The 15,604-nt window shown below is 40.2% G+C and overlaps 1 protein-coding gene across 1 annotated transcript; it reads left to right on the top strand.

The window, feature by feature from the left end:
- The first annotated feature begins 1,110 nt into the window (after window positions 1-1,110).
- On the top strand, window positions 1,111-3,553 carry CSP4 (chemosensory protein 4). Its single transcript, XM_028176683.2, has 3 exons — window positions 1,111-1,254; window positions 2,454-2,645; window positions 3,229-3,553. Exons 2-3 carry the CDS (start codon window positions 2,465-2,467, stop codon window positions 3,429-3,431), a joined length of 384 nt encoding a protein of 127 aa, XP_028032484.2. The 5' UTR covers window positions 1,111-1,254; window positions 2,454-2,464; the 3' UTR covers window positions 3,432-3,553.
- Window positions 3,554-15,604: the final 12,051 nt, after the last annotated feature.

Below are 15,604 nucleotides of genomic sequence, written 5' to 3'. Positions count from 1 at the left end.
GATTAAAAAAAAGGAAACACAGCCCACGGTTCTTGCTAGGCTAGTATTAACAAGTCCTCCCAGGTTGAGCTCCACGAGCTCACCTAGCACATCGTGCGTTGCTGGAATAGCTTCTCGAGGCTACTAGCGATTAGGTACGAAATAGACTAGCTCAAATGCGAACACCACCATCCAAAGGCCCGTAGTTTCAATAACATTGAATAATTACGATCCATCAAAATGGACGCGTGATTTTTTCCCGTCAGAAATAGGTTACCTCTTACATTCCTCTACGTGCTCACAATATGGTTCGCTTATCATAGAAATGGTACATCTATGTTGGCGTCAATGAATGCCTGAATCCCCGAGATTCCTACTCGTTATCACAAAGCTGATGTAAAAAACCTGCAAAACTTGTATTAGTTTTTATGTGATTTTTTCAACAATCTCAATTTAAAAATATTAAATACGTATGACCTCTAGAGGGCATTGTGTCCTCAGATAAATAGTAGCATGCTATTACCAATGCTAAAAATGGTCACAGAGGATTAAATGGGAAGGGATTCTTTAGCGGTATAGATCGGCTTGAATACTTCAGGAATTACTTATGCATTATAAACAAAGAACATGTTTCGAATAAACATTTTTTATATTAATTTTTTATATCATTTATATCACATAAGAAACTTAAAAAAATCTGTAGAGAAACTATGAGTTATATTACGAAGAACTTTCATGAATATTTCTTTAAATAAAAATAAAAAATAATAATAATAAGGTAGCCAAATTTTTACCAAATAAGTTTGTTTGTCAAATCTGAAAAAATATGTGTAAGTCTTATTGCGAATGTCATCAAAGATTCCGAATATCATCGAAGATAATCCAAAAGAAATTCTTAAAACAAAAATCAGTTTTGCAACTAAGCCTGTTGCAATGCTCATTAATTTCTCTAATCGAGTGCTAATAGTTAATTGCCATCCTAAAAGTTAGCTTACTAATGCTTTTATTTATTATATATTTCATTCTATTCCGAAACAAAGTCAAAAAAGACAACAAAAATTAATACGAACAAAAACAAAAAACATTATCTGCTTACCTTTTTAACCAACCTGTATGCGAAAAGGTTTTTATGCATCGAAGACAGATGAAATAATGAACCGACCTAGCAAATTAGATGCTTTGAACACATCGCTGACGACTATAAATACTGGTATATCATTACATTCAACATCATAAGACACTGCAGACCACTGGAATCACTTACGTGCTGAGCAGGTAGGTGACTGAATTGCATAAAATTTTCTTGTTTTAATTGTGAATGAAGTAAATATTTATACATTATAAATTTAACATTGCATTGTTTTTGTTAATTAGTGTTCGTGAAATTTTTAATAATGTTATTCGTATGTGAGTTTTTTTTGGCTATTTATTGTTTATAGTATATCATTTGGTGGTGAGATTATGTGGATTAATTTATTTCAATGTCCAGCGTAGTCGCACGGTTTTGTAAACCCCAAAACTCTACGTGGGCTTAGATCATCGATTGATAAAACGCCACTAGTCCCGATTTTATACTATTTCTTATTGGGTTCTTCAAGCTGACGTAGGTACACCTCTATGATATCAATCCTGTGGTATTGAGACTAGCAGATTGGTCTACGTAGAACTCCAAGATAAATAATATGCTCTTTTGATGATATTGCAAATTACCTGTCGTTGACGTATCGGGGACGGTCTTAGACTTTGGTTTTGCCTCTTATCATTTAGCTTAGATATGTCGTTTACAAACTTTTATAATTGTCTATCTTTCGTCCCAGATTGGGTTTAAAGCTTTTGAAAAATAAAAATCTATTCTTTCTCGCATCTATTCTTAATAGCTTGCTGCTGCTGTAGAAGGCCAGCTTGCAGCCAACTTAACATTAAGCGGTGAATAAAAAACTTACAGTGAATGTCGCCTAATTTAGATCAAAGGCGGCCTTAGATTAGGATAGAGTCTGTGCCAACCGTACAAAACGCAGTGGCGACAAACGCTTTTTTTATTGCCTTTGAGGACAGACGAACTTACGATTATGGTTTAGTGATAACCAGTCAATGGTCACCGTCACTCTAATGAACGCTGTTCCTGTAGCGAGTTGAATGGTGGTAGAAAAATAAATATTATTATATAAACAATCTCAAAAAATTCCTAAAAATAACCTTCATAAAACATAAAAAAATATAGATGGCATAGCAATAATATATCCGTCAGGTCCGCGGTCCCAAACGAAGCTTCGCTTGAATAAGTCTGCACGTATTGGATTAATGGCTAGCCTACCTTTAAGCTCGTATTGGATTCGCAGCAGAAATACGAAAAACGGTGGTGGTCGACCCATGTGAGCTCACGACATATCCTACCACCCATAACACATTGGAGGGCGAAAACTGAAATAACCAATTTATGTAAGTTTGATAACAGAAAATGAATTTTCTTGCAGGATCATCAACCATGAAGGTCCTTATAGTTTTGAGCTGTGTACTCGTGGCCGTACTTGCTGATGATAAGTACACTAACAAATATGACAAAATTAACTTGCAAGAAATTTTGGAGAACAAGAGGCTCCTGGAGTCGTATATGGATTGCGTGCTCGGCAAGGGCAAGTGTACTCCCGAAGGGAAGGAACTGAAAGGTTTGTTGTTTGATATCAGAGCTGAATATTGTAAAAGAAATAATGACTTTTATTTCTTTAAACATAAAGTTTATTGTTCTTTCAATTCCGTTATGGGTAAGGGATTTTACAGCTTTGGTTACGTTTTAGACTGTCCAGTTGATATTGAGTCTTCAAAATCAATTCCAAGGTTTTTATTTTGGGAATCCCACTAAAATGTACCCTGATGGTTTTTCAGGCTTTTTTTTTTATTGCATAGATGAGCCCACCTGGTGTTAAGTGGTTACTGGAGCCCATAGACATCTACAACGTAAATGCGCCACGCACCTTGAGATATAAGTTCTAAGGTCTCAGTACAGTTACAACAGCTGCCCCACCCTACAAACCGAAACGCATTACTGCTTCACGGGTGAAATAGGCAGGGTGGTGGTACCTACCCGTGCGGACTCACAAGAGGTCCTACCACCAGTCAAAGCTTAAAGCACGCTTAGTATATTTCGTATTTGACTTCTTCTATTGTTATAAGTACAAAAAAAAATCCTTTAACATAATATCACATATCAATTATTATGGATTAAACCTAAATTCAACTTTGTTTGTTTAGATCATCTTCAAGAAGCTCTAGAGACTGGTTGCGAGAAATGCACTGAAGCCCAAGAAAAGGGCGCTGAAACTACTATTGATTATTTAATCAAGAATGAACTGGAAATTTGGAAAGAGCTGACAGCCCATTTCGACCCCGACGGCAAATGGAGGAAGAAGTACGAAGACCGCGCTAAGGCCAAGGGCATCGTCATCCCTGAATAAAACTTCAATAAAGTTGAACACTAACTAGAATTTTAATTCAACAACGGAATCCTAAATTTTTTATTGTTATGAAATCTGATTTTGTACTTTTCGTTTTTTAAATAAATAAATTTCTTAATTCATTTTGCGTTTTATGTTTGTTTTTTCCGGATCTTTCATTATCCCGCACAGGTAAGCTCCAAATAACTACTTATTTTCGCCGTTCTGAAAGGATTCTAATCGTATTAGCAACGTATTGAATCCATCAGCTTATGTTGCCACTTTAAGTATGCATTTATTCTGTATTGTCTTTAGGCTACATTAAACACAAGGAGGAATTGAAAGAAATGAGGATTGAACTCAAATTCTCTCGAATGTGAAATAAAATAATTACGTTTTAAGGTTAGATTTTCTAACTCAGTTCAGGTTTTACATGTACAATTTACAGGTATGTACAATTATTCATTTTATTATCTATATATTAATACCTAAAGCAAAAACTTTGTACCCCTTTTTACGAAAATTGCGCGGACGGACGAGTATGAAATTTCCCACACTTATAGAGAATATAGAGAAGAAGTGCAGAATGCTAATATTTTTTTAAATTATGCAATAGAAATACATTAAATCAATAAAAAAACATTACACACCACCATGTATTTGACATAACACATACATATGAATATACTCTTTGTTTATTGTCAATTGTCAAACTTTTGTTATTGTATAAAGTCTGTGGTCAAATTGAGAATAGACTAATATTGTTTGACTTTAATATTATTTATTAAATCTATAGTGTAGTTTGGCGAAATCGGTTATAGATTATATTTTATTATAGAAGTACCTATAATAGTGTTTGTCAATAGAACTATAATAATGTTTATAATTATAATTTCAATTAATTATAGTCGAATTTCGACTGCTGTTGGACCACTAGTTAAATATAGTGTTAAGGTTTACATTTTGAATTTAGTTTCGCCTTTATTATTGTCATCACATTACTTCTCAATACAGGAACAGTTTTCGTGGTCACGAAGAAATGATAATCGATGTTAAAACGTAAAATTAGTTTTAATTATGTTTATAATTCGAGAATACCAACGAAAATATCACATTCACATTACTTTGTCTAAACTAGACATCCACGAGTTCTCATAGTTACATTGCTCAGATAAAACAGAAAGGGACGATTTGTCGGTAATTATCTATATATTAATACGTGAAGCAAAAACTTTGTATCCCTTTTTACGAAAATTGCGCGGACGGAGGAGTATGAAATTTTCCACACTTATAGAGAATATAGAGAAGAAGTGCACAATGCTAATATTTTTTTTTAAATAATGCATAAAAGATACATTAAATCAATAAAGAAAACATTACACACACTACATACGATGTATTTGACGCACACACGCGTGCATACTATTTATTGTCAAACTTTGGTTCTTGACGTCTGTGGTCAAATTGAGAATAGATTAAATATTGTTTGTCTTTATTAATATTTTTTTATAGAAGTATAAAATACAATCATAATATTGTACACACTTACAATTCCAATTATAGTCGAATTTCGACTACTGCGGGACCTCTAGTATTTATTATTGAATTCCGGACACCACATAAATGCTGTAGCCATGGCGACGTACCAGATGTATCGACGACCTAGTGAAAATCGCTAGGTCACGTTGGATGCAGGTGGCAACGGGTTGGATGTGCTGGAGATCAATTGGAGAGGGCAGCAGTGGACAGTGGTATTAACCCACAGACACAGCCCACTGATTTTCTTGCCGGATCTTCTCAGTGGGTCTCAGCACTACCCTTGCTAGGGCCAGTGTTAGCAACACCTCCGGTTTGAGACCCGAGAGCTCACATACACGCTAGGATATCCCTGATATAGCCTCCCAGGGCTATCAGTATAGGTATATATGATGATAGGTATATATGATGATGATATGTTCTCCGTTATGTTGTGTTAGCATTCGTGTTTCAAGCAAAAGCGTCGCAGTGGTATTCTTCGCCACTGTTTTTAGGATTTCTGTTCTCGAAAAGAATAGAAAGAAAAAAAGAACATATCCCTACGCGATCAACTTGTTGTTCTTACAAGTAAAACCTTTGGTTTTAGGTGTCGGGTAAAGCTGTCAACGTCAATATGCACCAAATTAAATGCATTTGTCTGTTATTTAGTATTCCTGTACTTATTACGAGTATATATCTACGATGGAAGAAGTCATATAAATTTGAAGCTTCTAACGGCCGATCTCAAAAACTAATCGTTTGTTAGATGATTAAATGCTCACAAAAGATAGCTTATGCTTATTATATCTGTAATTATTGTTCGGAGAAAATTTATTAGAAAGCTTATATAGGTAAATAAGGGGTGTTTGATTAGCCCTATGACTGTTTGCTGGCGACAGGTTACAGTAGTAGATTGTTAGGGATAGTCTCAAAATAATCATTAAGATATTTATTGTATCGTTGTTGTTAAATTAAACATTTTAATTTGTTCAGTGATGAAATTTGTAACGAAATGCTCGTACAAGTATGTACGTCAAGTTTTTAATTCTAGATCAAGATTAGAATGTGAGGATCGCTCAAATGTATTCTCGAATAAATTTTAAAGTTGAATTTTGCTAACAGAATTTACGTACTTAGACTAATTAAAATTTTGAATTATAATGATGACTAAATATTAAGAATATTAAAAGTGTCTAGCTCAAGGTGAGTGAGTGGGTTAATAAAGCAAAACTTTTAGGTATGTTTGGAAATACTATTTTTGTAAAAAATATATACGAAATACTATTTTTATCTTATAAAAATATTATGTTCATTCATTATATTTCATTACTCTGCTATGTTATACATTACTAAAATCAAACAAACAAACCTGTGCATCACCTGAATGTTTGCCCTATGTGGAAAACGAAAGCTAGTAACCCAATGTTAGTAAAATGTTAGTCAATCTACAGATAGCCGTATTTTGTCACAAATAAAAACTTATAGGAAAAAATTCTGATGTCCCTAAATATTACAAGCGCCTAGATTTTATACCATACGTAAAGGAAGAAATCTAAAAATAGTATTTAAGGTACGATTGCTAATATTTTATAAAATTTTACCAACAAAGATATACGCAATATAATCTATACTAATATTAAAAAGCTGAAGAGCTTGTTTGATCGTTTGGTTAAACGCGCTAATCTTAGGAACTACTGGTCCGATTTGAAAAAATCTTTCAGTGTTAGATATCCCATTTATTGAGAAAGGCTATATATGAGTCGTCTATTATCAAAGGTGCAATCTGTGCATTTGGACAAAAAATTTTATTGATATGTCAATACAGATTGATTTGAATATAATCGTCTCCTTCAAAGAATACGGTTCAAAACCTGCATTAAATAAAGGTTAATAGTTAACCTGTTATTTATCTAAGATGTCGTTCCGAAGAGTTTTGTGACTGCCGATGGAATACAAAGTCAATAATTCGTTTTTCTGATTTACCAATCATTGTCCAAAAGTCAGATTGCCGCCTTTGATAATAGTCGACTCATATATATATAGGCTGTATAACATCACGCTGATATCAATACGACCTGAGTACTAGCAAAGAATATTCCAAAATCGGGGTTTCCCTTTGATAGCTTCCGCTGCGCGCGCTGCGGAACCGGTTAAAGTTTCGCTTGAATAATGTATGACAGAATTGTTTCCCTTTAAAAGTTCTAAAAAAAAGTTTTTTTTTTTTTTATGATTGAAGGATTACTGGTGGCCCGGAGGCCTTTCCAGTTTCACCAGGACAGGTGGGCGAGCAAAGGCGCAGCCAGGAGGGGTGGGATTTGCTAACAGCTGCCCGAGCGCCTCCGAAGGAGACCTAACAACTCAAGAGTAGCTGCTTCGCGAATGAATCTACTACCGGATCGGAATCGCGACCCGCTGAGAAGATCCGGCGAGAAACTCAGCGAGCTGATTCATGGATTAGGTTGCACGGCGAACTCTTTGTCGAGTTCGACGAGTACGGTTACCGAGGTCCCTAAGCCTGCTCCTAGAGCTGAAGGCGTCTAGTGCAAAGGTTATTGGATCTGATGGATCCGTAAGGACGTGTCTAGGGCGTCGACGCATGATCAGGATTCGGGGAGTAGTCAGCGGCGGCTACGATAAGGCGATTATCATGACGCATAGCCTTATCGAAGTACCGTTCCGACGCTGACTTCATGTATTTCTGTATAGATTCGAGACCCAGGTCGTCGTGTAGGTCAACGTTCCTCACGAACCACGGAGCTCCGACGGCTAACCTGCAAAAGCGGGATTGTAGAGATTGAAGGGTGTCTATGTGTGTGCGGGCCGCATGAGCGAACACCACACTCGCGTAAGTCATGACGGGCCTTATGCAAGTTTTGTAAAGTGTCACCTTGTTCCGAAGGGACATTTTACTCCTCTTACAGATCATGGGGTAGAGTCTACCGAGAATAAACGCGGCACGGTCACGGACTGATTTTATATGCGGGCGGAATGTCATCGATGCATCCAGGGTAACGCCCAGGTACTTGACCTTCCTGGCCCAGGGTATGGATTGACTAAAGAGAGTAATCGGGGGTGTGAGATTCCTCCTCCTAATACGGGAGGAAATCCGTGTGGAGCTTCCCCTCTGAAATAGCACCGCAGTACTTTTCGCTGGGTTGATGTCTATGCGCCATTTTCGGAACCACTGTCCTAGGGCTAGGGCTGCGCTCTGAAGCTTCTTCGCGATTAGGGACTTGTTTCTACTGGAATAGTAAACAGTCGTGTCGTCGGCGAATAAAGCTAAATGGGTCGGCGGTGACCGGGGAATATCGTTAACGAATAAGCTAAATAGGAGGGGTGAAAGGACAGAGCCTTGCGGGACTCCAGCTGTGAGAGGTCGTGGGGAGGAGCGGGTTCCCTCGACTCGATATCGAAAAGAGCGGTTCGACAAGAAGTCCCGTATGATGAGCACGAGACTATCCGGCACGCCCATGTTGAATAGTTTGAAAATCAAACCGTTGTGCCAGACTTTGTCGAACGCTTTTCCGACGTCGAAGAAGAGAGCTCCCGTGTATAACGGTTTTGGTCGATTAAGCCCCACAAGAATGTGCTCCGTGAGGCGGTGCACCTGTTGAACACATGAGTGATTTGTACGGAATCCGAATTGTTCATCGATGAGAATGCCCTTGGATGAGACGAAGTCTCTGAGGCGTTTGTAGAGCAGACGCTCATACAGTTTGCCTAGAGACATGAGGAGGCTAATCGGGCGGTAGCTCGTCGGATGATTTTTTGGTTTACCGGGTTTATGTATGCCGATAACGTCCGCTTCTTTCCACACCGCGGGAAAGATACAGTTCGCCATAGCGGCATTGAAAATAGATGCCAACATCACGATGAGTTGGACGGGTAGAAGTTTAATAACGCGGTTGGATATACCGTCGGAACCGGGAGCCTTGCGAGGACGTAGGTCTTTGATCAAGTCTTTAACTTCCATCGGGGTGACGGGTGGTAACGCATCCGAGGGTGGCAAGGAGACTCTGCGTTCTACCTCACTGTCTACTAATTCTACATGAACAGGGTCCACGGATTGAGTGCTGGGCGTGCACTGGGTTTGCAATGTATCGGCCAGCAACTCTGCTTTTTCGTCATCATCAAACGCCGCGAGTCGGCCTGAGGGGCCTACGAGGGGGGGCATAGTTACTACCATATCCGATTTGAGAGTACGAGCTAAGCGGTAGTAAGACCTTTGGGAGGGCGCGAGTCCTTCTAAGAAATCAGACCATCTGGCATCTCGGACTTCGGCGATGCGAGACTTTACGTCGCGTTGTAGGGCACGCATTCGAATACGATTTTCCGCGGTAGGATACCTGTCGTAGGCGCGTATCGAGGCGTTCTTAGCTCTAAGGAGTTCCCTAATATCATCGGACAATTTGAAGCGGTGAAGGAAATCCTCCGCTACAACTTGTTTCGATGATCTATCTAATGTTGAGGTGATGTGTGACGTTAAGATGTCTATGGCTTCAGCGGTATCCTGAGGAGACGGGGTAGAGTCCGGGTTAAACGGGAGCGATGGTGGATCAGATTCAGCCAGGCTGATGCCCAGCGTGTGCCAATCCACCACAGTCCTCGTGACGGGAACGGAGTCGGGAGCGCGACCGAGCTTCATAACGACGGGACGGTGGTCTGAATCTAACTCTGAAACTACTTCGATCGAGTGTAAGCTCAGAGTTATGTTTTTTAATAACGCTATGTCGAGTATATCCGGGCGATGCGCGATATTTAGCGGGTAGTGAGTCGGTGTTAGCGGAGCGACGATATCGAAGGCGAGATCGTCGACTAACGCGTCAAGCCGCCTGCCATTCGGGGTTGTGGTGTGTGAGTTCCACCTGATGTGTTTACAATTTAGGTCACCCGCCAGAATGACAGAGCTCCCCATGCCGAGCAGCGCCTCGATATCACTGCTTAGAACGATCTTATCCGGTGGAAGATAAACGGACGCGATAACGATCGGCGCGTGTCCCGTCAGTGAGATTCGGCACACTGATGCTTCGATATTAGCGAGCGCGGGAGGATCGAGCGGGACGCAATGCAGGGCTCTTCTATAGTAAATGACGGTACCACCACCACGAGCAGAGAGCCTGTCGTTCCTGACCATGTTATAGTTCGCGATTTTAGGGTCACGGCGCGCGGGCTTAAGTAGGGTCTCCTGCACTAAAAAGATATCAATTTGATGGTCACGCAAAAAGTCAGAAACCTGATCACGTTGATTTGCGAGACCGTAAGCGTTAAAAAATCCTATCGTTACGGATAGGGGCTTTATTCTACTTATATACGCCATTGATTACCGGCGGAGTGAGGGGAGGACGTACGTATTTAATGACGCGTATACGTCGGCGTATTCTTGCACAACGGCGATAAAGTGTTGTGCAGTGGAGGCAGCGCGAATGGCGTCGCCCAAAGCGTTAACGCGCTCAAAGTTGATCGACTGAAAGAAGTCGATCGCTAAAGCGAGATTGTCGGACGCGGTCGGGGGGCAAGTCGCGGGAGAGGGACGAGTTGCGGGGGCGGGACGAATCGCGGAGGAGGGAGTTGTAACCGTGTTCGTGTACGGCAGCGGTTTCGCCCAAGCCGAGACACTGGGCACCGGCGCCGGAACGAACGCTGGCTTAGCCTGCGACACAGAGGGTGCCGAGGCTTTGATGTCTGGGCCGGAAGCTCGGAGGCGGTTTTGGCGGGCGACGCGGCGATTTATTTTCGGGGCTCGGGGGTATCCGCGGTAATTTGCGGGGTGACCCTGTGTTTGACACAGGACGCAGCTAGGCGGTTCCGTCGCGGTTTTTTGATCGCGAGTGCATAGGGCCGTGGCGTGATCGCCTAAACACTTGACGCATCGGGGGCGCGCGTGACAGTTACGGGAAGAATGCCCGTATAATTGGCAGTTATGGCATTGGCTAGGTGTGCCTTTCTTGTGTGGGGTTTCGACGGCGATTCCGGAAAGGCTACATACCGTTCGGATGTTGAATATTTGCTTACCCTCGGGGGTAGGCTGGAGGGCGACGAGAACCATGTTATATGGCTCCCTTCCGCGACCTGTGTGCATGCGGTGTACGGAGTTAACCGGTAGGCCTTGTTCGAGAAGGTCGGCCTTGACGAGCTCGGCATCCAACTCTTTAGGGATGCCACGTATGACGGCACGGACTTCGCGCTCCTCCTGGAGCGTATACGTGTGAAAACTTATACGCTCCTTACGGAGGTAAGAAGAGAGGGCCCTATGGTCGTCGGGTGTTCGAACCTTAATTTGAATGCCGTTCGCGAGGTTACGGGCATTCGTGAAGTTGATATTTTTGGCCTTAAGGGCCAGGGAAACTCGATCCCAAGCTGCCTTCTCTTGGAGGATTACCGGGGGAGGGGTCTGGGTTTTATTTTGTGCCACCGGACGCGGCGACGGAGTGGCACGGGCTGGAGGCGCAACGGGAGTCTGAGGGCGGGGGCGCGACGCGTTCGCGGCTTTGCTAATTTTAGCGGCCGCGGGAGCTCGAGACTCCGCGGCACGCTTCTTACCCTTTTGTACCAGGGTGAATCCATCCGTCGATGAGGCGGGAGCGAGGTCGACCTCCATCTCCGAGTCAGAGTCGGAGGACGAGGAGGCGGGCGCAGGTGACCTACGAGCAGGTGTTTTGGAGGGCACGACGGAGGCTGCGGATGATCGCGCTGCTGGAACGGTGGCCACGGCGGACGACGCAGCAGTTTTACTCGCCAGTATAGGCGACGCGGGAACGGCAGGCACGACGGAGGCTGCGGTGCTCGATGCAGAAGCTTTGCACGCAGGTACAGGCGACGCAGGAGCAGCGAGCTCGGCGGAGTCCACGAGAGGGCTCGCGATGTGATCGGCCTTGAAGGCCAGAAACTCTGAGGCGAGCTGTGGGTGGCGAAGTCGGAGGAATTCCGCGAATACAGCGTCCATGATCGCTGAGTGCCCAGGTGGGCCGGCCCCGGGTCTTGAAAACACTCGCCTTGCGGCGAGGCCCCAACTTCTCGGACCTGAGCGGTTCTATTGAACACAGGTGGCGATGCGGCACGATTACTACAGGACAAAGAAAAAACGCAACAAAACGGAAATAACAAAAAGAAACAGAACAATTAACCACTTCCAGGAAAACAGTTTGTCGGCAGATGTACCACGAACACAGAAACAACAAAAGGAAACAAAACAAATAAAAACTTCCAGGAAGAGCACTTAGTCGGCAGATGTACCACGAACACAGGCCGCGCGAACAATGGCCGGGCTAACAAAAGCCGGGCGAACAAAGACCGGGCGATCGAGTGGTCGATGAGCACGTCCGCACGTGACGGGTGCCTCTATCGGAATCTCTAAAAAAAAGTCCGCGACAGCATAGACTATACGTTAAGGTTGACGCACTACAATGTTTTTTATGCTAATCAAATTTGTTCTAAAATAAAGCATTTTTGTGAAGGTGTTTTTATAAAGATGATATTAATCCCTATCCAAATAAATACGTTATTCATTATTACAACATTGAAACACCCAAATCACTTCAAGATAGGCTTTGACAATAATATATTTTTCTGGATTTCTACTGAATCCCATCATCAGATCTTGATGATTACAGGATAGTAGATCACCGGCCATCCACCATGTCATTGGCGGTGACGAATTGAACTAATAAATACACGTGTATCTTTTGAAAGTCTATTAATATCTTAGAACTAGCTTTTGCCCGCGACTTCCCGAATTGTTCCGACGCCGGCCAGCGCCTTGTACATCAATATTACGCCCTTGATCATTATTTTGCTGCGATATCACTTTAAAACTGCGATATCTTCTCATACTCATTAAAATACTCATAGCGAGATACTCATTAAAATCAGACATAGACATATTATGTCTATGTTTTAAGGTTGGCTCACTATAACTTTTTTTATGCTAACCAAAATTGTTCTAAAATAAAGCATTATTTGTAAATAGAATGGCATACATGGATAAAAAGAATCTGTACGAATTGATAACCTCCTCATTTGAAGTCGGATAAAAAGCATAATTTTGGTACGTTAAATAGCTCCTTAACATTCTATTATTCAAAAATATTTTCACCGTCTATGTAGATTAAATCGCGGGTAAAATTTACTTTAATGTTTTTTTAACGGTAATTTTAATTTATATATGTCATGTACTCAATTACAGTAAAACACATCATTCATAACAATACTTATATACTAGCACCATACCATAATATTTTTTATTAATTTTCTGACCTTACTTTCCTTACTTTACTTTAAAGAAAAGTCGGAAAATATGGAACAATTTGTTAAAGTTTTTAGTTTACGATAATATTTCAGACAATCATTGTAATTAATGAGTTAAAAAATATTTAAAACATTTTCATGCGATTCACAAACCTGGTCTGGTCGGTAAACCCAAATTATGGTTGGTATTGGTATGTTGAAATTAATTGCGAAATAAAAATCTTCAAATACATTCGATAGTGTCGTCTAGGGACAGATAACAGAGCTATTTCGAATAAAATCGCAAACAAGGCTTTGAGTTTAACTTCAACTTTACAAATAGAAGACTAGTAAATAAATAAACAAATAAATTGTAAATTTCTATTGAAAAAAAGGTAAGTGAAGTGAAGTTGGTAACTGCTGTGATGTTCTTTATTTTTTAAGCCTTAGGTAAGAGCTTTGTAGCAGGCAGCGGTGATGTTCTTGGGAAGAACTAATCTCTTACTGTCAATGGGCCTACCCGATAACACGAAAAGAACAAATATCTCAAACAAAAATTAGATACTTACAGCGATAAAAAATTACAAAGGGGTATTTTCAGAGATTTATGAGAACGTGAATCGAAGAAGACTGTTTGGAAAAACAAAACAAAATTTTATGATTATGCTTTATACATACATAAAATTCTCGTGTCACGGTGTGCGTGATTGAACTCCTCCGAAACGGCTCGACTGATTTTTGTGAATCTTAGCGTGCATATCGGCCAGGGTGGGCGGGCAATCAAATAACATCTATTTTTCATCCCCCAAAATGTTAAGGGTCCACCCCTAAATTTTATTTTTTATTTCTTAGACAAAATGTTTTTGTTCTTATTTTTTTATGATACAGCATACAAAAATACATATAACCCTAAATTTTCACCCCTCTAAGATCAACTCTTATTTTTTATTTGATAATTAAAAACTTTAATTTTTTTGCAAGAATTTTGTTTTTGTTTTGTCATGACTTAGAATAAAAAAATTCATATTACTCTGAAATTTTCACCCCTCTACGATCAACTCCTATTTTTTATTTATAAACTTTAATTTTTTTGGCAAGATTTTCATTTTTATTTTTATTTTGTCATTAATTAAAATAAAAAATCTGATGTTACTCTAAATTTTTCATCCCTCTATAATCGACCCCTATTTTTTATTTGTTAATTATAAACTTCAATTTTTATGGGCAAGTTTTTTTTTGTCATGACTTAAAATAAAAAAAAAACATATTACTCTCAATTTTCACTCTAATACGATCAACCCCTATTTTTCCATCCGGATTTTTATTTTTTTTTATTCTATGCACAGATCCGCAATAAGGTTGTAAGATGGCAATCAAATATTATAATTGTAGTACGATCAATTCTTATTCAGAGTTTATATATCATATTATTATATAAAATGAAGCATCAGAATTTACGTGAATTTAGGTTATTATTTTGGGAGCTTTAAAGCGTCTGCAAAGCAATTCGGCCCACGGAAAGTGTCTGGGAGTATCGGCGACTTATTTTTAAGGATATTGCTTAAAATATACGTAAAAATCAGCTTTCAGAATTTACGTGAAGTTCGTAATGATTTTATTTTTATTAGGTAGGTAATTTGGATTCCCCAGCGTTAAGAAAAAAAAAAGGTAATCAAGGTTACCTGATACCTGAAAATTGGCCGTCTAAGCAAGCTAGCAGGTAGGCATGCGTTCTTAGTACATACTAACACTACGCAATCGGCCACATTTCATTCGTCAGAAAATACGTGACGTCTCGTGGCCCTGGGATCTTACTCTATAAACGGCTGGACCAATTTAAATGAACTTTTTTGTATGTGTTTGTGTGGCATCCTAGAAGGGTTAGATTCACAAATCAGCCCGGCAGATGGCGCTGCAGTCGATATTTAGGATAATTTATCTTTCCTAGAAATAATTTATAAGGCAAAACAACGTTTGCCGGGTCAGCTAGTGTTATATACCTAAACTTTACATTTCCAATTGTCAATGAACGAGACTTGAAATGCATGCTTCTTTATATATTAACATCAACACCGACTATAAAAAATACACACATTTGTTGAAGTTTCTTCGAGTTCTGTCAGTCGTACTTTTTGATGTAGGGGGTTGGAGGAAAATGTGTTTTATTAATTTAAAACTAACATTGTAGTAACATCCATTTGGTGATGCCATTAAGTATATGATATTTTTAAAAGAGAAGAATTAAAAGTACAAATGATATCTAACCGTCCGTTTGATTCTAACGAAGAAATTCGATGCATTTTAGAGTCATTAAAAGGAAAAATGCATCCTAACGCGACACTTTTTTTTACTGGTGATAGAACGGTTTGTCAGTCTTACGGGTAGATAATATACTACTACCTTGCCTCCTTTTACCGTGAAGCAGTAATGCGTTTCGGTGATGGGCGTGGCAGTCG

Source organism: Bombyx mandarina, chromosome 19 (genome assembly GCF_030267445.1).
Source record: "Bombyx mandarina strain Sakado chromosome 19, ASM3026744v2".
Taxonomy (NCBI): Eukaryota; Metazoa; Arthropoda; class Insecta; order Lepidoptera; family Bombycidae; genus Bombyx; species Bombyx mandarina.
Note: the sequence above shows the minus strand (reverse complement) of the source record. Positions and strands in the feature narration are given on the sequence as shown.